The sequence below is a fragment of the Thalia democratica genome, chromosome 4 (assembly GCF_965202585.1).
Source record: "Thalia democratica chromosome 4, ktThaDemo2.hap1.1, whole genome shotgun sequence".
In the NCBI taxonomy this organism is placed as follows: Eukaryota; Metazoa; Chordata; class Thaliacea; order Salpida; family Salpidae; genus Thalia; species Thalia democratica.
Genome location: NC_139168.1, coordinates 26,765,730 through 26,791,815, shown reverse-complemented (window position 1 = coordinate 26,791,815; position 26,086 = coordinate 26,765,730). Strand labels below are relative to the sequence as shown.

At 24.9% G+C, this 26,086-nt stretch overlaps 1 protein-coding gene across 1 annotated transcript; it reads right to left on the bottom strand.

The window, feature by feature from the left end:
* Nucleotides 1-5,353: 5,353 nt before the first annotated feature.
* LOC145834547 (1-acyl-sn-glycerol-3-phosphate acyltransferase delta-like) lies at nucleotides 5,354-24,772 on the bottom strand. The gene is made up of 9 exons (XM_082941995.1): nucleotides 24,600-24,772; nucleotides 22,413-22,582; nucleotides 19,926-20,096; nucleotides 17,808-17,961; nucleotides 14,633-14,735; nucleotides 14,462-14,537; nucleotides 13,586-13,686; nucleotides 10,329-10,447; nucleotides 5,354-6,155 (listed from the first exon to the last, which is right to left on the bottom strand). Exons 1-9 carry the CDS (start codon nucleotides 24,766-24,768, stop codon nucleotides 6,082-6,084), a joined length of 1,137 nt encoding a protein of 378 aa, XP_082798121.1. The 5' UTR covers nucleotides 24,769-24,772; the 3' UTR covers nucleotides 5,354-6,081.
* Between the last annotated feature and the right edge of the window lie 1,314 nt (nucleotides 24,773-26,086).

The window sequence follows — 26,086 nt, the reverse complement described above, 5'->3', positions numbered from 1 at the left end:
TTTTTTATACCATCTTGTTAAGTTCATGTTACTTGATTTTAAAGATAATTATTAGTTGTAACATCGACATTTTTTTGTTTATTTTTTTCTTAAAACTTCTTTGATATATATGTATTTGAATCTAAAAACTACATCTTTAAAGTTGTTTAACTTGATTACTTTCATTTTAAATAATTACTTAACCGAATATTTTTAATTATATTGTAAGTTAAATGCACATTTTTGTAATATAGTACCAATTTCAACTAGTTAAATTAGAAAAATACCAGTTTTGTGTTAAACAGAGTTGCAAAAAAAACCTGAAATCCTGCAATTTTTCAAGTTGTCAAAAAAGCTTGAAAAAACCTGAATTTTGAGATATTTAAAAATTAGAAAAACCTGTAAATTAAAAAGTTTTTACATTTAAACTAGAGGTGGGCAACGTACGGCCCGCGGGCCGGATCTGGCCCGCTTAGTGAAAATGACCGGCCCGCGAGCAAAGTTATAGGCCCGCGAAGGGTAAATATTACAAAATTTTCATAAAACTTTTTATAATACATTTATAAAACAAACCTGTAAGAATTTGACTTCAAGAACATGCTAAAAATGACTTTTAAAAATAATGCGTACTTATAAATACACCATTTTGTCATAATATTTTGTGAATTTTGTCAAATTACCCCAAGCAAAGTGTTTCTTATTTTCAATTCTATTTATAGACATTATTTAAACATCTGACACGTGTCAATTTACATCTTAAGTTGTCAGACTTAAGAAAGTTTGGTGAATTTGAAGGATTCAAAAAAGTGATCAACTGTATCCATAAAATTAGAATCCGACCGGATCCCAAACTTATTTTTTTATTAAAATCCGACCGGATCTGGATCTCGACTTAAAATGAGTATCCAGTCGGATTCGGATCTAAATAGTCATATTTCGGTTTGATCCAGATACTGGATCTGATAAATCACTAATTTGAAATGCTCCGGCCCGCAAAAGACTTAATTTTTCCGGACCCGGCCCCTTGATTGAAAAGCGTTGCCCACCTCTAATTTAAACCAATGAAATGTTGATTACAAAATAAAAATCTATCAAACACAGCATTTTTTTTGCACCATTTACTTTTTTATAAAACACACTCAAAGAAGTATTATAGTACATTTTAAATATTTTAATACTATTTAAGACAGTTTTTTACCTGAGACTTAATTTTAAACCTTATATAGACAAAAGACCTTGTACTTTCAAAAACCTGAAAAACATTTAGAAAACCTAAAAAAAAATTTGAAAATCTGTAAAAATATTTCAGAATACTTTTGTTTACCCTAATGTAAACTTAAATTCTATAGAGCAGTGATTCCCAAACTTATACAAAACTGTGTTCATCATATCATCAAATTAATAGTTTCAGTTTTATACAAACACTTCGAAGAGATCTTTCGTTTATTAAAAAACTAACATTTTTAAATCTTATTCAAATAGAGTCAAAGAATAATTTTATTAAAGTACAAAACATTGAAACAAAAAATTATAATTGAAATACCAGTTGAAAAAGATCGCACTTTTTTTCTATCTTCTATAAAAGCCCAGTTCCCTCAAGCATGTAGCTAAAAGTACAGAAACCCCGGCTCAAAATTTATTAGAGGTTTGAAGTCAGTTGAGAATGTGTTGTATTTACCAAGTGAAAATAAAGAAATTCTATTTGAATAAGAATTGAAAATGTTAATTTTTTAATAAACGAAAGATCACTTCGAAGTGTTTGTATAAGACTGAGACTGATTTTTTTTGATGATTCTAACCATTTTTATTTTTTGTTTATCTAAAATTCAATCCTGTCCGGTTTTTAAAATCAAAAGAGGAAGACTACCTTCATCCCATTTTAATTACTTTTTAAATAAGAAAACTGTATCTTGATCGTTTTTATAGTTAGCCACATAGTACCGTACACCTGATTTTAGCTTTGTCAGTCTCTCTAGCATAAAATATGTTGAGTTCCACCTTGTATCCACAGCTTGAACAAGAAATAAGGCTTTTTGTTTTGTTTGTGTTTTTTAATGTTTGTTGCATTGTCTAGCAATAAAAGTGAACATGATCCAAGGTAATATTTCAATTACTAAGCATATCCTGAATGCAATTACAAATATTTTGGCCAGTGTGCTCACCATTCATTTACCGACAATGCTAAACACAGTGTTTGCACTCTAAACTTTTATTTAACCAATGCGTGGTTGAAAAAATATGATTTAAAGATAAATAACAATTAAAAGGCTCCACTTATTGCTAAAGAGAATGATATAAGTTCAATTATTTTAAGATTTTGTTTTCATAACAATCTTTTACTCAAAAAATCGAACATAAAATAGAAATTTATTCAAAATTATTTAAGACATTATTGTTAACAGATTTTTTTTCTTTAGAAAATTAATTGAAAATAAAATATTAAAATGTTTCAAGTTATAACATTTACGTCATAAATTAAAATTATCAATCATATATATATATATTATATATTAACATGAAAGTATATAGCTAAAAGTATGCAAGCATCAACTTTAATGTTACATATTTAACTGATAAATTTTTTCATAGTGCTAATAATTGAACTTAACATGAAAAACCTTGAAAAAAAAAAAAACCTTATTACAACTGAGATTTAACTAACAGACTTTCCAAAAAAGACACATAACATGATAAATTTTAAAAACACTAGGAAAAAAGTAAACAAAATATAAAGGCGTACAATCCTGGTTACAAGTCATTTATGACACAACTAAATAAATTATCAATAAAATCTAAATGGAGACCATATTAAGCAAACAAATAATACTTTAAATAATTACATGGTCTTTGTAAACTAGACCTCCCTACTAAAAACTCTATAAGTTTATCCATAAAATAAATGTCATAAGTTTTCAAGATAACTTTAATAAAGATGTTTAGAAAAAATCCTAGTAAGACCTGAGCTATGCAGATAAGATTTTACTGAAGTGAGATGATCTTAGGAAAACCTCACTAAAATGAAATTATTAAATTGCCTACAAGTATATTTATTTTTTATACTTTTGTAAAAGAAAAGCTAAAAAGTTATTTTATGCAAAATACTTTCACTAGCAAATATAAAAAACTAAACATTTGATGAATAAGAGCGATTATCTAAACAGCTGAGATTAAACACCTTAACTTTGTACTTTTTTTTTTGAGAGTCTAACAAAAATAATTTGTCATAGTTTTTATACTGTGTGCAAAACTCTAAATCAAAGTCAAGAAGGTTTTTATAAGTGTGAAAAAGCACTGTATTATCAACTCAAGCGTCAAGTCATTAAATAGTTTTACATTTTATTTAATTTTTGACAAACAATTAAGTAAAATTCAAAAGGTTTAAAGTTGTCTACCGGATCTGAAATTTCGGATTCAGATGAATATCATTTTGAAATTTTCCGGATCCGTATCCGAGTCTAATTTTAAAATTCGGCCGAATCCGAATCACATTTTGAAACTAGTATTCAAGCGAATCCGAATCTTGGATCCGGTAGATCACTACTTTTTATATCACAAAAGCTCAATTTGGTTTGATTTCAACTTAAAAATAAATCACGGGTCGCATCTGACTCAATACCCACTCCTACATTAGTTAAATGCTTTTCAATTTACGCGTATTTGTTTACCTTTGTCAAATTAGATTCTAGATAATAAAATATTTTAATACTTTATTGATAGTAAGAATGAAATTGCTTAAACAGCATGCAAAACAAATATACACTAAGTGTACGTATAAACCTTTAAAATGTATTTTTTTAACTTTTGTGAAAAAAAAAATTATACTCGATCATATATACAACTAATGTAACCTTATAAAGTAAGATTTAAAAAGTTAAAATAAACGTGAGCGATTAAAACCACAAAGCAAACATACTTTCGTAGCGAACATTTTAAAATAATTATAAATCTTGTACGTAAGCTTTAGGCAAAGGTCACACCGATTAATTTTAAAATTGCGAAGTACGATTTATATTTTTTAATAACTTGTATACTTTTTTTTTACTTGAATTGAACGTGCTAATTTTTTTTTCAATAAAAAAGTATTTCAAGAAATACTAAGTTGAAGTTTTTTAAATTTAAGTTGCTTAATACTAAAACTCTTCGAATAAACAACTATGAGTGGTTCAAACTTTTGAACCATAAACAAAATAAAACAGTATATTTAATTTGTTTTGTGATCAGAGGCATTACCAAGTTTAATTTTGGTAGTATAATTTGGTATAAAGTTCTAAACTTGTAATAAGTTATAAATGAGAAAAGTAAAGAATTTCGTTTAAGTGGATCAAAGCTGATTTTCAAAATAGACTTTTATGTAGTACAAAATATTTTCCAACAACTTATACAGTAAAATAACAATCAAAAACTATATTGTATTTCAAAATCTATAAAAACATAAATGATTTGCACAAATTTAATTTTTAACCAGATAAATTTAACTATCTGTTATGAGTAATTGAGAAAATAAAGTTTTTAAAAAGTCTGGTTTGCTATGATAATGAAAAATTAGAACTATTTTAAAAAATAATACTAGCCATTTATAACTCTATACTTTTAGGGTCAACTTAATAAAAATCTAAAAATAAATTTCTAGAAAGAAACTTGTAATTAGTAAAGACTTGTATACTTCATATCATTTTGTTACTTATTATCTAAAACACTTGATATATATATATATTATAAGCAATACTATTATGTTGCATTGAGACTAAATTAATAATTTAAATTTTCAAGTTAATTAAAGTATGAAAATAGTATAACCAGTGGTGTTCACGAACTTTATAGTAGGGTGCATAAAATTTTAGTGTGAACGAAACTCATTTAGGGGTGCACGAAATTTTTAAAGTGCACAGAAAAATATTAAAGTTTTTTTTTTTATTAAAGATTAAAACGCTTATAAATAACTTATATATAACATTGAAGCTTAAGTTAGATTTTATTATTAATTTAGTTTTTCTTTTTTTTACCAATTTGGTACACATTCGATCACTTTTGTGTTTTTCTCATAAACTCATAAATCTGGCCCCTACACCAGAAATTGTTTAAAATCATACTAGATACTCTTGGACTTTTAATGAATGGTAGAATAAAACTTTACGTCGTCTTACCACTAGCAGTGCACTGAGTTACAACTTGGGGGCTTTTTTTTGCAGTTTAGTGTGCACATGGTCCAATCAGCTTTAAAACCACCGGTGCACTATTAATATATGCAAGCTATAAAAATTAAACTACATAAACAAACTTTGGGTGACAAAAAATAATTTTGAAAACTTTAAAAAGTAATATGTTTAATTTTCTTAATCTCTGAGTAATTACGTAGTTAATTAAAAACAACAAACAGTTTCCGGTTATTTTATTACTTTCAACATAGAATGATGTGTGGCAAATGAATCCATTAATCTTGTTAAGTTGGAACTAACTTTTAAACAGGAATTAAAAAAAAATCATTGCCTGCCTTTCATGTATGAAAAAAGTGTTTAAAAAGAAGAAAACTAAAATGCAAGAAGTTTAGCATTATAAAAGACAATACAGAAAGCGCCATGTATACACTCTTTATGTGATTACACAAAATGGTCAAGCTTGCGACAATGTTCAAGTTTTAGGTGGGGATTTTTAAAAGAAAAACGGGACAAGAAATAAGGTGTGCGTTTAACAACATTCTTGGGTCCTGAAGTAATTCTAAAGCAGGTAGATTTATAGTTGATTTATAGAAGCAGGTGTATGTTAAATTAAAATATCAGTACTTCAACCGTCATTTAGCAGAAAAGCTTTCAAGTTGAAGTTAACAATAAAATCAGGCAGGTCAATTTTTTTTTTTTAAATATAAAAACTATTACATCAAATGGATCAGAAAAACTAAATACAGTAAAACTTTTCATTTAAAAACACGTTTTTTTCTATACTACTTTAAATATTAAATATATTTTAAACCTTGATAAAATGCTTCACAGTACTTATTTTTCAAATCATTAAAACTAATATGTCCGCTTTCCAGCAGATGCCGTGTAAAAGAATCTCGGTGTTTATGACGTAACCGTGAAAGCTTGGTGATTGTGACGTAACAGATCAGGTCGAACTGGTGATCCCGTAAGAGGACTGCGCCTTACCTGAGCTCAGCACCGAGTTGAAGGAGTAGGTGACTGAAAAATATAATTTTATTCAGAACATAATCTACACTAAATGAAAAAAAAATATCAAGTTTTTCTTTAACTATTTGTATCAATACCAAAAAAAGTTTAGCTAAAAAAATTTAAACTAGAGATTTAAGTGAATTAAACTTGCGATAAAAACAAAACAACATAAAAAAATAAAACATAATTCATTGGTAAACAAAGTACAAACTTAAATAAACAGAACAAAGACAAATAAGTTTTAAGGTTGGGTGTGTCACAAGTAGTTGAAGACTAATTAATTACAACTCGAGTATATTAAACTTTTTAGCTTGAAAAAAAAACACAAACTATATTATTTGACATTTTTGAACGAGCAAAACATATATTTATGTAATAACTGCTTTTAAATAACACAAAAACGAATAATCACAGTCATTACTAATTCATAAAACGGCAGCATACTGCCCATATAAACTGTAGCGAACGTATGCGTCAATGTTTAATTATTTAAAGTAATTATTTCCTTTTGCGCTTATCTAATCCGTTTAAACAGAGAAAAACACAAATAAGTTCTACATAATAAATGTTTTAACAACTCCTTACTGTGCTTTAATCTTTTTTACGAACGTAAACTGTTATTAGTTTGTTTATCAAATAAAACAACCTAAAAAGTTTATTTTTAAATATTTTAAACTCACTTACTAAGGAACACACAATGTATAAATAAATTGTAACTTAATAAAAATTAAGGTAAGATTATTTTGAGATATAAGATGCTCGCAAGTAAAGTTTTCACAGAGTAAAACTAAATTCTTGTTTAAATAATGGGATTAGTTTATCTGTTCAAAATATAGTTTTAATTGTTTGCTAATAAAAGATCCTAGTAAAGTAACTTCACTGGAATATAAATAAAAACAAATTATACAGTAATCTTCCTTTATTCTACCAACATATGTTTCTGTGTGTCAACGAATCAACACACTTCAACTGGGTTCTGTAAAAAAATAATTACTGTAATGAGAGAATAGAAGCATAGAATAAAGTAGGTGTATATATGTTTTCATTAAAATAAGATATATTCTACAGATAATAGTTATTAATAGGTGAAATACTTAACATTAAATCCGACTGTTATAAAATTATATGATATTTGTAATTATTAAGTCCAAAATAAATAAGTAAGCTAAATTACACAACAAAATATAATATAAACAAACAACTTACGTTAATAGGAAAGATAACTAAATCAAAATTCACGGTTGTTAACTAACGAAAAAAATACATTTTTACAACCAATAATTACGTCACAATGTAAATGAGATTAGTTTATCTAAGTAAAAAATTTGAAAACTAAAATCTTTAATCCATTAAAAGCATAAATTATTCCATTCTTTAAGTTTTAATTCCTTCTATTAATATTGTTTAAATCTAAAAGTTTTAATTGCATTAAGGCTTCATTGTAAAAGTATGCATAGCAAAGAGATTTGTTTACCTAAAAACAAGCTTATCAAATAAAACAAACATTAAGCAGACATAAAATATTTTATTGCTAAACTAAAAATATTATGAGAGTTTAAAACTACACTATAAAACAGTTTTTTAATTAAATTTGGAAAAAAAAAATCTACTTAATAAAATTATTAAACAACTGTACTTGTTATTCGTTTTTATTGGAAAAGGAACTATTAAGTATTTTAAAACGTGATTTAAAATTAATCTTGAATATCAAATAAAATTCTACTATCATATTTTTTTACTTATTAATCTAAACCTAAACTTTGTTGTATTATCTTTAAAAAATAAATTTTACTGACTAAAACAAAATAAATACAATGGATCACTTAGCATTGTTAAACATTGATTTAAATACAAATATACTACAAAAACAAGCATGTCTTTATATTTAAAAACCTATAATCAAACTATTGTTTTAATTTATAATCTAAAAACAAACTAAATGAGTTATTTTAAATAACTTTTATTACTACATGAAAATTATGTTTTAACGAATAGGATAATAAATCAGACCCTGAATCCAAAAAAAACAATAGATTAAATAGAATTTAAAGAGAGTTAAACATAAAATTTATAAAAGCTTTCGGATTCTACCTAGTATCAAATTTAAACTATAAAAGTTTAAATTACAGATGTTGTTTTTATCATACAAACTTGAATAATATGAAGAAGTAATGTTAGCTAACTAAAAGTTTAATGGTGAAACCAGTAGTCTTGAATTCAACTGTTTTAATAAAAGTTAACTTTTAACTTAATTAAAAATTCATATAATTAAATTAGTTATGGATGTAAATTTGGTAATATAACAAGATAAGACGTAGAACCACTAAGAGCATTTTAATTTTACAGTTTGACTTTTTTGAGTAGATTAATTAAATGCTCATTTAAGTAAATGATAAAAAAACTTTTGAGATAACAGTTTAAAATATCAAAGAGTATAAAAATAATTTATCTAGTTGCTAATTGTATGGCTTTCAATTATATAACTTTAGCTCGTCCTTAAACTTTTAAAGGTTCTTTATTACTAAATTCGTAAAAAACATAACTACCACAACACCAATAAAAAAAAACAATTATTAATATTGATATCGATACTGGTAGTTTAGATTTGAAATTCTTGTAACAAAATAAAATATTCGCTTCATAATTACTCTTTTTATTAACAATCTATAAGTTACAAAAGTATCTTTCAACAGTGTTAAATTATGAAGAAAATAGTTAGCAACAAAAACTCTCATCAGTGTATAAACCGGATCCATTAATGATTATAAAAACTAAAACTATTTACAATAAATAAAAATTAACTTTAGTTAACTTTTTTATAAGATAAAACAACCTAAATCTTTTATGCCATCTAGGAAGATTAATAAGCTTCATAAACAACTAAAACACAGTTAATTTACTTAATTATAAAAACTTGTGAATCTCTAAAAATAATATACGGATAAAGAGTTAAGTTGTGACTTATTAGCAATAACTAATTTCAATTTTTTTATACCTCACAAGATTCATAACACTAATTTCAACTTAAAACTAAATTGACATTTTAAACGGTGTTATCACGTTAGATTTTCTCATTTAACCAGTTTGGCAACATTTTAGAAACACTAGAAAAATGTTGACACACCTAAAGCAGTTGGAAATGTTTTTGTAAAAACAAAACAACTCACACACACTTACTACATAAATAAATAAAGTATGACAGATTAACAAACCTCTAAAACCGCTATACATTTTTAAAGATTATTTTAATTAAAAAGATTGTTATAAAAAGTATAGCATCTTGTTGAATAAAATTGAGAACTAGTTTTTTAATGAAATTTAGCAGCAACAAAATATCTTATATGCGTAAAAGATAAAAGTACTTTACTTATTTTCAAAGCAACAGTATGTTTAAAACAGCAATGATACAGACAAACTTTTGTGATAAATTTAAGTGGTAAAAACAAAATTAAAAATAAAAGTTACACTATTTTTGTGACAAGTATTAGTTTAGTTTTATTTTAAAATATTTTCTAAATTTCTTTAAAACAATTTTTTAACTTTTAATTCGTTTTAATTTTTGGTGTATACAGACTATGAGCAACACTAAATTTATTATTAATTTTCTCTACAGCATATTCAACAGCTACATTAACAACCATAACTAATAACTACTAGTGAAATCATAAAATAACATATATTCTGTTTATAAAAATACTTTAAATACTTTTTTACTTATGTGAAAACAAACTTTATAGTACTAATACCAAAACTACAAATCTTAAATGTTCAAATCTTAAATAAGTTATAGTTGAAAAGCATTATTAAAATAAAACAAAGGGAAAACAAATATAAAAGATGTCCTCAAGTTGTTAAATTTGAAAACTTTGTTTAGTATTTTAAAATATTTTGTACATGACTATACTTTTTGACATTAAATCATTTTATTGACCAGTAACACAACGTCTAAACAAAAGTAAAATGAGTGTTTACATTAATTAAAACTCATTCATAGAAAAAATACCAAAACTTTTAAACCTCTTTACGTTCGAAACAAATCAAATTGAAAACTAACATGAAAGGTGCAAACATAAAAGTTTACACGTTTACGAGGCACAAACAGAAAAAAATTTTAAATGTCATTTAACGTTCTTACTTACAAGTTAAAATAATCTCTACTTTAATTAAAATAAACAAACAAACTTGAAAGCACGAGCATGGTAGTGAACACGACCCCGGTGGCGAGGTCCAGCGACGACACGAGGATGTAGGCGGGCGGCACGACCAGAAGCAGGAACCACGTGAACAACACTGTGAACGCCCTGTGTGAGAATAATATTATTTACAGTTGCAGTTAGTTACGATATAGGGGAATGTTTATTTGATTACGTAAGACTAGTTTTTCTGTTCAACTAAGTCTGTGAACAACTGGTGCTCATCGTGTCTTATCAACTTGTTTAATTAATGCCAGGCTCTTTTATTTTAAGGCACAAAAGCGTTTACCACTAAATAGACATATTGATATTTGTTTAAAATTAATTTAAACTATTTTTTTGTTCTAAATGAGCATTTTGAATGCTAAAACATCACGAATTTACTTATTGCATTGTTGACTTAAAAAATAAATATGCATTTAGAAGTTGAGTTTCAGTAGACACTAAGAAAGTTGACTTAGTTAATCTAATTTTATTAAACAAACATGTTTAAATCGCAATAATTAGTGATCTAACTTTAAATTCATTTCATTTAAGTTGCAGAAAAGGTTATCTTATCTTTCAGTATTCACAAACTTTAAGACTAAATAAAGCTTAAGAAAAAAAAACTAGTTAACTACAAAATTATAAGACTAAAATACATAAAGATTTTAAAAACTACACTATAAAACAGTTTTTTTTAAATAATTAAGTAAAAAAATTTTAATCTACTTAGGAAAATGTTTATATAACTGTATTTAATATTTGATTTGTTTTTCGAAGAGGAAGTATTAAGTACTTTAAAACATAATGTAAAAATTTGAGTAAACTAAATTACCATGGAATGTTTGTTTGATTATCTAAGATTAGGCTTTTATTGTTTGAATGAAGTTTGTAAAAAACTGGAGTAAATCACGATTGCTCAAGTTATTTTAATACTTTTGAAGCACACTTAAAGTTCCTCAACAAATATTTTAAACAAACTTTCTTTCAGCACTTTAAGGTAGATTATATATACAATGTTTTTTTTTTAATTTGTTTGTCAATTTTTACTATCAATTCAAATAATTTAAAGAATGTTTTCTTCAAACTTGTAAAACGATCTAACTTATTTTGATGAAAATATTGTTTGCATAAAGTTTGCACAGTAAATATTACTATCAGTTTTAACACTTTCAAACCATGTTGACATATAATGCCTCTTAAGCATACACATGAGTTGCTTTAAAAGAATATATAAATTGTTTTAAGATAGACTTGAACAGCTGTGTAAATTTTAAAATAAGTAGGAAGATTTGTTTTTACTTTATTATGGCCATAGGGAGGGGGGGGGGGGGTAAACCATGTTTTTTACAAGTTGATCTTATTTTATAGAGTTTTTTCTAAGCTTCAAGATGCTTTTTATCGTTTCAAAAATTTCAAATTATTTTTTGAGATATGACCAGTCAAAGTCGGGCCGCATAACAGGTTCCCTATGGGAAGGGAAAACTAAAACAGCGAAAAAAGACTATTTTATTTAAAAGCTATCTCCTTTTACATTTTTCAAGCAATCTTCTTCAAACTTTCACAGTCTAATCTTTATACAATAACAAAAAAACGTTACTTTGAAATTTAAAAAAAATTTTGTAAAATTTTTTTTTTTTGAAAAAAAAAAAAACACTTTTTTTTTTAATTTTTGTGATAAAATTTTTATTTTTTTAAATTAATAAAATTCTAATGTAACGTTTTTTCCTTTTATTTTAAGGAATGTTTCCTAAAAATTTGAAGAAGATTGCTTGAAAAATGAAGGAGAAGATAGATTTTTAGTAAATTTTAAAATTTCCGAGAAAATTGACCTGGAAAAATTTGCGGTCCATACGTTTAGATTGGAAAATTTTTACAAAAAATTAAATATCTCAAAAGTTAAAAGATATTTTTGAATTCTATAAAAACTGGCTTGTAATTTGTATCTAAAGCTTTCATATAAAAGCAAAAGTTAATTTTTGTAAAAAAAAAATGTTCGACCCCCCTATGGCCTAAACTGTTTGAGAATAGTAGAATGATTATCAATTATTTATATTAAAATTTAAATGCTTTATTAACTGCCAATATTTTCTACTAAGTTGAAAACGCTCTGAGAAACTTTATTAAAATTTTATTTTCTCAATTTAATTATGTTACTTAAAGTTGTGATACTGAAATATTATATAAAAAAAAAAATTAATTTTCGAATACCTTGAATTTTTAAAAAAAAATTTGTATAAAAATTAATAAATCAAACTGTATTAGATTTACTAACATAATATAAATAATATTAACTTATAATTTCCAGCTTAAATATAGTTTATAAATAAACTTAAGTAAATAAACAACCTCCTTAGATTTGTTAGGTTTCATATAGTTTAAGAGAAAAACCTAACAATATTATTTTTTTTTATTCAAAAAGTAAGAGAGAAACAAAATACTTAATGACATTAATGCTACGCAGACATGACTATTTATACTTTAGTATTGATTTTATTTTATTTTATTTTCTTTTGAGCATGAAAGCAAAAGTAAATATTATATTGTTAAGTTTGAGCTATAGAGTATTTAAGGATGTGCGATATATATATATATAAAACATCAAAATTTTAATCAACTCAAACGTTAAGATCTACTTTCTTTAACCAGTAAACATTTCATAAATTTTTGTTATAAATAATGTTAATTCAAAAATGATTGTGTTTTTATTTAATGAATGTACTTTTTACAAATTAGTTGAAGAATTAAAAAAAATATTCGATTAGTTAATTACTAAATGGTTCTATTGTGTTTTATTAAAAAGTATATTTTTATTGTGAAAGTTATTTTAAAATTAAACATAAATTGAACGTGATAACTTTCAAGCAAAAAAAAAAATTTAGATTTTATAAGTAATCATTAATAAACGATAAAATTTAAAAAGTATAAATTACAATAATTTAATCCTAATTACTAGAAAGTTTATAAAGCTAAAACTACAATAAACATTATGAAATAAACATTACAAACAAATACACACAATTTACAGTCATAACCGCGCACGCATGCGTTGTGAAAGTTGAGCAACGAAATAGTTTTTTGCACCAGACACGTTTGTTATTGTTCAAGCACAACAAAAGGTTACTCTGGCTCGAAAGGTTACTTTAGCACGCGCGCGCACTTCTTGTGAATTATTAAGTTTTCACTTGTTTTGTCTGCATTTTTTAGCTTTTTGACAGACGGACAAGATAAATGTTATCGCAATCTAAAGAACATCAAACTCACTTTTGGCTTTTCTTCACAGGAACTTTGACGAAACCTTCATATTTTTCGCTTTCCTTTGTAGGAAACCGCTTATTTTTCCTGTGAAACTGGCATAACTCGTCCTAAAAATATATTTATTATTTGAACAAATTCTTCAGTTGCTACTATTTGTAAAAGTATGGTTTGATAAGAAAAATAATAATTGTAAATAAATAAGCCTAAAAAAACATTAAAAATTAGTTTTGTTCTAATTAATTAACTTCCTAAATTCGTTTTAATCTTATTTTTATTTATCACTTAGTTAAATTATATTATTACGTTTTCTGGATATCTCATTAACTATTTTGTTTTAATTTTCATTTTTATTTTACTGTAAATCATCGATTCATCACTTTACTATAACTTTCCTGAAGAAATGTCAGAAATACATTGAATAATAACCAAAATACTTGTATCTTGTAAAACTTATGTTTATACCATTTACAAAAATAAATCTTATAAGTTCAAGTAGTCTCTTTTTTTAAAATTGTTTGTACAGACTGCGGTCTGTGGTTGCTTTGAGTAGAAGTACCTGTCTACTTGAGTGAAAGATAAAAAACCATCTGATGACAGTAAGATTGTCAGCAATTTTATCATGTTTAATAAGACTAGGTGTTGTTTTCACTAAGATGTGAAAACTATTGTTTTATAAATAATAGTTTTTAACTTAGTTATTATTATTATTATTATTATTATTATTATTGCTAAAAAATTATCTTTTGTATTAACAGAAAGGTAGCATTTTCGTGAAAAGTTAATACTTAGAACCTAAATTTAAAAAAAGTAATTTCTAAAAAAAGTCAATAAAACATATTAGAAGTTAAAACTAATATCATACAAAAATAAGAAATTAATTACTTTTTCGTAGTACAAATCCATTAAAAAATTTGCGTTTTCATCATCATTTATGGGTATGTCTTGCATTGGAATGTGCCTAAAAATGTGAAAATTATAAAAAAATAATTTTCGGTAAAACTTATTTACAAATCAATCATACATTAGTAAACAATTGAGCGCAAAACAACAAACTTGAGTATTATGTCCGCAGTTATTTGTTTGCCGTTGATCATCTCAAGTATGGTCGGGTCGCTTTCGTTTTTGAAGCAAATTGTCGCGTCGAACACCGAAGGAACTGCAAGAACAGTACAGATGTTACATGTACCTAATTCCACTCGCTTAAAAAAATCTTTCAGGTTTTTTAAATTTTTTCCAGGTTTTAAAAGGTACATATTTTTGGATTTATTTTTAATTTTAAGTTAAGTTTAATGTAAGAAACTGTGTTAAATAGTATAAAAACATTGAAAAGATGCTGTAAAGCTACTTCATATGTGTTTTTTAATAAAAATTTTTTTGATGATGACAATTTTTTTTTATCTATAATGGTAAATTTTTTGTGTCAAATCAAAAATTTTAATGTAAATAAAATTTTTCCTAAAAAAATTAATTAGTTTTCAAAAAAAAAAGTTTAGTTCATTCGTTTCTATAACTTAATAATATTCTTTAAAAACAACTTATTAGTTTTGTCACGGTTATACTGAACTTTATTATAAACTGTTTTTCGTATACTACAGTTAAAAACTTAAAAAAATAATAAATCGAATTTTAAATTAAAATAAAAAATTTAAAAACATAGTAATATTACATTCTTATAGTAATAAGTAACACAAGTATCGTCATTGAAAAAAAAAAGCTAATATTCTACATACTTTAGATGACTAATTCCAAAATATAGTAAACATATATTACTTGTTTGTAGTTGATGTTAGTAATGTATTTATCAGAAACATCATGTGATCATCAAACTACACTTAAGTAACAATAATTAACTTTGTACATAATAAACAATACTCAGCATAATACAACATAAAATACTCAGCGACAAAATATTTGCTTAAAATAGCAAACGAGATGAGAATAGCAATTAGACAGATTAAAAGATTGTATCTTGAGGTTAACGTGTTTTGCAAACCGCACGAACTACTTGGACTGAATTCAACTATTTATCACAAGCTTACTACAGAACTTCACTTTAAACATATTTTCTTGTGCTTCAAAATACAAACAACTTTTTTTCAAAGTACCTGATAACTCCTACTTCCTATAATTTTTTATATACAAACTTAAATTTCGATCTTTGAATAAAGAAACTTTTACTCCACATACAAACAAACATAAAGTTTAACTTGTTTGTATCTATCCACATTTTATTGAAAAATTTAAAAATATTGTATTTAAAAAAACTTATAAAAGCTTAAAGTAAAATTACATAGAAATATACTTGTGTCTGTGCCTAGCTTGCTTACCCAAAACTTTAAGTTGTTTATAACAAGAAAAATCGCTAGAAATTTAAGAGATTAAACATTGTTTGAACACAAAGTGTTGAAAATTTAATTAAAATTCAATAACACATAGACACTACATACAACAAATTTTAACTTGTGTTGTTTAAATTTGTACGGTAAAACCATGATAAGAAATTGTTGAAAACAAAATGATAAAATTTGACTATTTGCACAAAACAATACAAACAAATGATATCTGCAAAAACATAATTCGCTTGATCAAATTAAAGCAAAGATCATCAAAGTTTAAAAGCAACAAACACTAATTTATAATAAACTACCTTGTTACAAATATAGTAATTGAGGGCATAGGGAGGTGCAATATTTTTTTTTACAAAAGTTAATATCATACCTCAATGAAAGCTACAACTACAAACTATAAGATACTTTTTACAAAAAAGAAAAATATTAATTAAGTATTAAGATATCGTCAGCTGTGTAAAAAATTTCTGATAAAAACGTACGGAGAAAAAAATTTCAAATTCGAATGTCTCAGAATTTTAAAAAAAATTCTAAAAAACTGTTTTCTCCTTTATATTTTGGTCAACTAACCTCAAACTTTTAGAAAATGTTCCTTGCATTAATATACAAAATCCTATCACAAAAATTATTAAAAAAAATTCAAAATTTTTATAACCGAAATAAAAAATTATCAAATTTTATTTACTTTTTTTAGTAAAAAAAACTTTTACTCAAAAGACAAAAAATATTACGAAAGATATCATTATTATTTAGTTATGTTTAAACTGAGAAAGCTTAAGTATGATTGCTTTGAAACTATAGGATAATATAGATTTTTAATGAAATAGTCTTTTTAATAGAATTTTACAAAACCGTAAAAAGCAACTGCTAGCTAAGTTGAAAATCTTTAAAAAAAATCGACATGTAAAAAATATTCGATTTTAAACTAATGTCTAAAGAAAACTTTAACTTTTGTTAATTAACTTTTAGCTAATGTATTATGATAAGACTTTTTTTAAATTTTCTTATTCGCATTTTTTTTTAGTAATTTGACAATAACACGCTGTAAGTTGCATATTATTACCAAAAAAAATTCGAGCATAACAAAACAAATCCAATAACATGGTTATTAGATTTATAAAACCGCACGATAAGTATATCACTTCAATTTCACAACTTTGTAGTGTTTGTGGTTCAGGTAATACATTTGCGCGCGTCAACGGCAAATCGTGTAATTTTGAATATTTGCTCAAACATTTGTGCAAACAGTCTGCATTGTGCAATGGTGAACAAACGTTACAATTTGCTTTGAACGAAACAACAACACAGTCATCATAAAAATAAACAAATCACGTACAAATTCAGACGAATATTTTTTGAGCAAATAATTTGACTTATGCTGTGATTTGTGCAGAACACAAATACTTTAATGTAAACAAAAATAAAATACGTTAGTCACTTGGTATATTCAAAAAAAATTACAACTTGTCTCTTGAATAATATCCTCAATAAACTTATGCATAAAAGCAATCTGAAGCACACCCTATTAAGTTTTCAATTTTTTTTAATTTATATTCCAACTACAGAATTCATTCCAATTACTTTTACACGCTGAAATCCGAAAACTAATTTTTAAGAACAATATCCATGAATTTTCATTAAAAACAGCTTAACAAAATGCACACTTTTTACTTAGATTATATCTATTTTAAAAACATTTTTTATTTCCTCAACTAAATTGCATTTACATAAGGTTTTTGTATTTTGTCACTTTATTATTATTAATTACAGCATTGCAGTTCGATAATCCGCTCAGCGGTTAAGCGTGGTAACTGCCAAACCTTGTTACGGAGATTTTAGTTTATACTCACAATACTTGTTTTTACTTCATTGAAACTCACCAAAGTCCCTCATGCCGTTGGACAGCATGCTGAATCCCCTGGTCCTGGGGAGGAGGTGGTGCTTGAGCGGCTTCAGGTTCTTCTTCACCGCGTACTTCATGCTCACCAGGTGCTTCTGCTCGGTGAACCGCGTTCCTTCGCAGAACACCGCCAGCTGTGATGAAGTGTTAGTATGCAAGTTGATAATATGTTACTGATGACTGTTTTATAACATGTACGCTTTGTGCTTGAGCAATTTAAACATTTGTCCAGCTAGAGACTCAGTCCAATACATTACTTATTTAATTACTTTAATATATATATATATAAACATACTTTTATGCTAGCTGAAAGTACAGCAGTTTCGTATATGAGGTGTTTCTATCTCATATACTCTTTAGAAATACTTTAAAGCTTTAACTTTTTAAACATGTTTTGCAGAAACTTATAATTATTTTTTTTATAAATATTATGACTTTGACTATTACTTTTTAAACTTAACTTACTGCACAAAAACCTTCACTATTACCAAAAAACTAAAGCTTAATAGAGAAATATATGAGAAAGAAATATCTCAAACACGAAACAGCTGTATAAAACTGTTGTTTAACATATAATTAAATAAAAAAATATACTAACATATAATATGCTAGCTGAAAATATGATAAATACACTAAATGATAATGCTGATTGAAAATATGTAGTTGATTAATTAGCAGAAGGTTTAGTAAGTTTATTTTTTGAGCAAAATGTATTCAAACACTTCAACTGCAATTTATTTTAATGTTTGCATGTGCTGTGCTGATTTTATAAGCAAGTGGCTTGAAAATGTACAAACAAATGTTTAACAGTGATACAACTTTTGACAATTGTTGTTGAATCATTTTAAATTCATACTACAAAACTGTTTTGCACATATTTGCAAAAAACTCTTTTGTAAATATGTGTAAAAATAAGTTTCCTTTACATACAAAAATTATCAGAACAAAAGTAAATAGAGGATAAATTTTAATTTTTTTTCTGAAATTCAAAAACTTATCATAATGATTAAAACTATTTTTTTAACTTTAAGAACACAATCTATATTTATAAAGTTTAAAAATGCCTTTTAGAGTATTTACGTTTGCAAAACACTACCATCTGATTGTTGTATACAAATATAAAATGAAAAATAACACCATTAACATTTTAATGAGCTCAAGGCAAACCATAAGACCCTTTTATAACAATTTATAATCATATGCTGAATATAATTTTAATCACTTATACTTACAGTTCTCTTAAGCAAAAATGTTTTACTTAAAGTGTTAAGTTGGAAATAAATTACTACAACTTGAAAAAAATCTTTTTTTAATTAAAAAGTAGTTCACAAAAATAAATTACACTTGGAAAAGTATACAATGACATATTTCATTAAGAAAATTTTTTTTTTACTTTTTATTAGTGCAAAAAGCTTAATGAATAAACATCAAAATTGCTTAAAAGAAAAAAATATGGTTTACTTTGTTGTGATGAAACTTTGTTGATATTGTTTAAAAAATTACTTTGTTTATATGGCAACTTAATAACAAAGTTTTAAAACATATATTAATCTACTATTTTGTAACTAAATATTATTACTTCATTAGATTATTCAGTCTTAAAAAACAACTTTAAGGTTCTTTTTAAAATCGTTTTTGTTTAATTGTAGTGATGTTGACCTATCTTTGAATGTACCTTTTATTATCTTTTCATTGGTGATTTACATAGAAATTTTCTTAATTGTTAATACATTTTTTTTAATTAATTTCACTCACATACAAGCAATTAAAAGGAATTAAAGTTATTTAAGCAGCCTATAAAAACTTATAAAAAGCTTATAAAAACATTATTTAATTTTAAAAATTAATCAAACAAGACCATCTGAATAACTAATATACTTTTATTAAGTAAATAAGCTTGTGCTTTCAAAACTTACATTTTTAGAGATGTATTTAAATAAAAAAGATTCTAAAAAATTATTAAAGAACAGATATAAAACAAAAAACTGCCAAAACTCATAAAAAATATATCTAAAAAAATTCTAGCCCAAGCTAATAGATATAATTTTTAAACGAATTCAATTCGACTTGCACTCATACAACAACTCATGAAACATACCCAAAAGTGCGCTCCGTCCAACGAATTCTTTTTGTACTTTTTGAAGCACTGCTCGAGCGTTGCTTTGTCTTCCTCCAGCTTTCTCTTCACTATGACGTAATCGTTCAGCCAGAACTGCCACCCGATCACCGGGATGTGAAGCAGGGCGTACTTGGCCATTGATTTGAAGTTCTGTCGAGTTGAGATTTGAATAATAAAACTTTTAAAGCTGTATTGTTTGAATGTTAAAAATATTGAACACAAATGGTTTTATAAGAAGTTAGTTTTATCATGTATCAAATGTAAGTATATTTTTTAACAACTAGATTACTCATTCATCATGTTTGATATAAAGATAATAACATTAAAGTAACAAAATTTGAATTTTCGGAAAGAAGTTGAAAAAAAAATCAAAACTTAATTAGTTTTGTGTTTTAACTTCAAATGAATCATTTTAACTCAAAAACAAGAATTTAGTTGTATTGTAAACAATTGAACTTAAATCAGAAATGTTTGGCAGTAAAAAAAATTGTGCAAAAATAATAACTGAACCATAATAAAACTTATAAGTTACAACTTAAACAATGTTTTTTTTTTAACTAAAACAAAGTTTAAAGCTTAAATTATTCTAAAAACAATAAACTAAATATGAAGCGGTACTGCTTTATGACCGTATTTGACATTTTTATTCTTAAGAGTGTTTATATAATATGTTTAACTAAATTTTACTTTCAAGGTATTAGAAATTTAATAAATATGCAGCAAATAAATTATGAAAAGTTATTCATTAGCTAAACTTTTATCCTTTGTGAATAACAGTTTTAAAACTAAAATTAGGGTGACAAGCTAGCTTAAACCTATTGTACAGATGATATACAAACAGTTTTTTAAGAAGAGTTGGTTTAAAATATAATCAACACAACTAAGAACTACAACAAACATAAAATTGAAAACAAAATACAACTAAAAAATCATTGAAACATTAACTTGAAGTTCACTTTATTTAAAACACAATTAAGTTTTATATTAAATATAAAATAAACTTTAGATGATCATTAGTGTTTTGAAATCAATATTGTATTTTATAACTAATATTTAATTTCAAAATAGCCGCTATTTAAAATTGGTACAATAGTTAAATGTAAAAAAATACTTTGTCCTAATAATAGAACTAAAACTAATATTCAATAAACTATGGAAAGTTTATACGCTTATATAAAATTCTAAACAATTTAGTAAAACTTTAAACAATTTTTTGAGTTTTTTTTTTTATAACTTTAATAAATTTATTTCACTAAGATTTTACCAGCTTATTGCTTATGTTTAATAATGTTATTTTATGGGTAACATAAAAAACTCAACAATAACTAAATGATCAAAATAATAGTAAAAATTATAAAAAATAGTCAAAAAACTGAGATTAAATATACTAAAACTGATATAAATTAGTACATGAAGTTTAAATGTTTGACTTAATAATAAATATTTCTACACTAAATACTGAAAAATTTACAATTTTACTTTTGATAAAAAGTTTGACTACTAAAAAAAAATTACAACAGCTACTTTTTTTATTTTAATAAATGTAACATTATTGTTGTTAACAAATTCTGAAAATAATATAAATCATGAAATGTACAGTCAACTTCAAGGTTGCCACTCTTTGAGAGATCAAAAATGTCTTGACCAACCTTAAGCTACCCTAAGTCATCCTGAGTTTTTTTTTTAATCTTTCAAATTCTCTCATGTAAAATTAAGACAACAGTAGTCCGTACTATTATTTCACTTTGTTTACTGAATAAAAGTATTTATAAGTTATAACCAACAAATTTATATGTGAATAAAGGACTAAAAAACTATATAATTTTACTAAACATTATAAATAACTAAAAAATTTAAAATGATAGTTGAACTTTTACACTTTAAATTGTTTAACATAAATTAAAATTTTTAATGATATTGATTTTAGGTTCTAAAACTAAAAATACATTGTTATTTTTAAAGGTAGTGAAGAGCTAGCCACAAGGTAAAAAAACAAATACATATTTCAAAACCGATATAAATCAAGTTCTTCAACAAAGTAGTTTATAGAAAATAATAAAATATTTAGAATGAATCAACTAAATTTCATTTAATATCTAGAAAAAAAATTGTCTTGATTAAAAACCTTAAACCTATCCTGAGTTATCCTGAGATTTTTTTTAATTACAAAATATCCTGAATATGTGGCAACCAGGCAAATTATACTAATATTTGAATATTTTAATTTTTTTTAAATTAAAAAACTTGATTCAAAGAAAGTGTTATCATTGTAATAAGGTTTATTAAAAAGCTGAAGAAATTTTTAAAGTTACACACCTAACTATTGTTTTTTATGATAGTTTTTTTTTCATTATTTCATAACTTTTTTTGCTTTGAACTGTGAATATAAAACTTAAAAACTCTAGTTAAAAAGATATTTAACTTACATATTATTTTAAAAAACTAACAAAGCTATAAACAACTTACTTGTAATACACCAAAAGTGTCACCTATACACCACATACTCAACCAGTCTAGCTGATATTTGTGATTGGCCACCACAATAGAGTTTTCACTGACAAACTTCTCAATGCTTCCTTTGGGCGCCCACAAATTAACTTCAAGATTACATACCCATTGTGAGTAGGCAGGAATTACTAAAAAATGCAAAGTTTCATTTTAAATGTTAAACAGTTTGAGAATTAAAATTAAGTATTTTCAATATAAAAACTGACTTATAAACTAAAAACTACTTTTGGCCAAATATTTTTACAATTAAAAAACTATAAACTGTTTTATATTTTGTTTTAAGTACAGAAGGTTAAAACAGACTAAAAAAAATACATCCATAACTGCCATTTTTTAGATTTTTTTGTACTTAATATTTTTTAATGATGATACTTGACATTTGAGATTTGAGATAGTACTATCTAGGTTGAATAAAACTTTGCAAAAAAATAAAAGTAAAACTTTTATGAAAAAAATATATACAAATATGTTTTAGGGGCATATGGGGAAGGAAGTCAAACAGTTTTTTCAAAAAAAATAACATTGGCTCTAAAATGAAAGCGTTAAGTACAAACTACCAGCTAGTTTTTATAGTATTTAAAAAACTTATTGAACTTTTAAGATATTGTTTTTATTTTTGTAAAAAGTATCTGGTACATACAAAAAAAATCTTCTCCTTCACTTTTCGAGCTAGAGATCTGAAAACTTCAGGATATATTTCTTTTATAGTTTAAAAGACCTATAATGTTGAATTTTTTTATATATTGAAAAAAAATTAGATAAAAAAAAATTGGTGATTTTTTTAAATAAAATATTAAATTTAGTTAAATCATTCAAAAATGTTGCATTAGTCTTTTTAAAATTTAGTAATGGACATTCTGTGAAATTTAAAGAAGATTCATTGAAAATGAAGGAGAAAATAGATTTTTAGTGAAGTAGTCTTCCTTAGTGTTTTTTGTTTGCGCCTTCTATAAGGAGCCTACTGAGCACTCTGACTTCAATTGCTTATATTCAATGCTTATTTTTAAAGTTATTGAATTTTTTTAAGCACTTAAAAATGTCTGATAGCTTAGATAAAACTGTACAAAATAAGATCAACATGTAAAAATTTCCAGCTTTAACAAACCATATTAAGGCCATAGGGGGGTAAAACACTTTTTTTACAAAAAATAATTTTGGCTTTTATATGAATGCTTTAATTACACCTATAAGCCAGTTTTTATAAAACATCATTTAACTTTTGAGATATTTTACTTTTTGTAAAAAGTTTCCGATACAAATGTATGGACCACAAATATTTTGGAGTCAATTTTCTAGAAAATTTTGAAAATCACTAAAAATCTATCTCCTGCTTCATTTTTCAATCAATCTGCTTCAAATTTTTAGGAAATGTTCCTTTCATTATAAGAAAAAAAAGTTACTTATGAATTTTGGTAGTTTAAAAAAATAAAAATTTTATGACAAAAATTAAAAAGATAAGTCTTTTTTTGTCAAAAAAAAAAATTTACTTAAAATTTTTTAAATTCACATGTAACGTTTCTTTGTTATTGTATAAAGATTACACTGTGAAAGTTTGAAGAAGATTGCTTGAAAATGTAGGAAATAGATTTTAAACAAAATATCATTTTTTTGCTGTTTTAGTTTTCCCTTCCCATAGGGAACCTATTATGCGAGCCAACTTTGACTGGTCATATCTCAAAATTATTTAATTTCTAAAACCATAAAAAAACATCTTGAAGCTTAGAAAAAGATTCTATAAATTAAAATCAACTTGTAAAAAACATGGCTTAAACTTATTTTTGGCAAAGTTACTGCACATATACTTATAGTAATACTTTTTTTATTTATGCTATGAAAAACTATAATGCTTAATATTTAATTATAAGTCAATCCTTAAATTATTAATAAATAGTTTAATGTATAGATATTTACAAATTTGATTTTATGTTATGATATCATAGCAAAGGAATAGATAATCATAAAATTGAAAAAAACATTTGATATAAGATGCAAACTAAAAAAAAATTAAAGAGCTATTTTCTACATTTAAATATGTTTAATTAATTAGCCAAACTCAGGTACATTTATTTAATTAAACTACTTTTACTGAAAAAACTTTAAGTATATATACTATATTAGACAAAAATATAAACAAACAATACTTACCAGACCAGTGTAAGTAAGTTAGGAAAGAGTTGACTTTTCTGTGAAATTTGAAGTAGTTTAAGGGTCTTATTATGAGTTGTATGAGAGAAATAATGCATCCTGCTACTAAAAAAATGTAAGCAAAGACTATTTGCGCCAAAATGTAGTTTATTTTACTCTTAAGGAGCATTTTGTGATCTAAAAAATAAAAGTATATTTAGTAAAGTTTTAACTTCAAAATAGATTAAATTCTTATTAATTACTTTTTTCACTAACTTAGTATATGCATATAGAGTAAATACTTTATACTGAAACACTTAATCATTTAATAATATGAAACCTTTTAATCATAGTTAAAAATATTTGTAGAAACATTACACATAAGTATACATTAATCATTGTAAGATGTAATGATTGTAACATTTATAACTGTTATTGTATTCACACACTGCTATCTTTTTGGGCTAAGTTTTTCTAGGCTAAGTTTTCAAAAAAAAGGTTACTATAGGTCAATATTTTGACGAACTGCAGGCTAACTTTTTTTTAGCCTAATTATTGGTAAACATGCTAATTTATGCAGGCTAAGGTTTTAACGCAATAAATTATAAATAAATAAAAACAAATTTTAATACTAAAAAGCTAATTTATGCAAACTAAGGAAATAAACAAAGGCAACAAATTTTAATGAAAATAAGTAAAATTACGTTCAAAAAAAGATTACATTTTAAATATTTTAGACTATGACAAATAAATTAAACTTAAGTTTTGTAACGGCCTTTTAAAATTAATTACTGTAATTAAATGAGAGGACAAATACTTTTTTTTAGAGTTTAGTAATCTTAAACTAACAACTTTTAAAATACCTTACTCGAACTTTGCATTCATGTTCTAAGAAATAAAAGAATCTTTATATGTTATATTAGGGTTTAAAACAAATATATAGCAAAACTAGAAGTCTTTTTGAATAGAAAAATTAATAAATAACATTTAAATTTTATATTTGATATCTTAAAGGTCTCATCTCATCTTATGTATTTTTCAATGCATATTTTGTTAGTAAAAAAGGTATACACTTTCAAAAAAAACTACACTTCTATTCAACTTAAAACATTGAAACTTTATATTTGCATTTTTGAAGGTGTCATATCACACGTATATTCTTTACTTTTGTCGTTTAGTGACATTTCTAATAAAGTATTTTTCAACGCATATTTCGTTGTTAAAAAATGGTATACACTTTCAAAAACATCTATACTTATACAATGCCTAAAACATTGAAACTTTATATTTGCATTCTTGAAGGTGTCATTTCACACGTATATTCTTTACTTATGTCGTTTTGTGACATTTCTAATAAAATAATTTTCAACGCATACTTCGTTGTTAAAAAGGTATACACTTTCAAAAAAAAACTACACTTCTATTAAACTTAAAACATTGAAACATTTTTTTTGCATTCTTGAAGGTGTCATATCACACGTATATTCTTTACTTTTGTCATTTAGTGA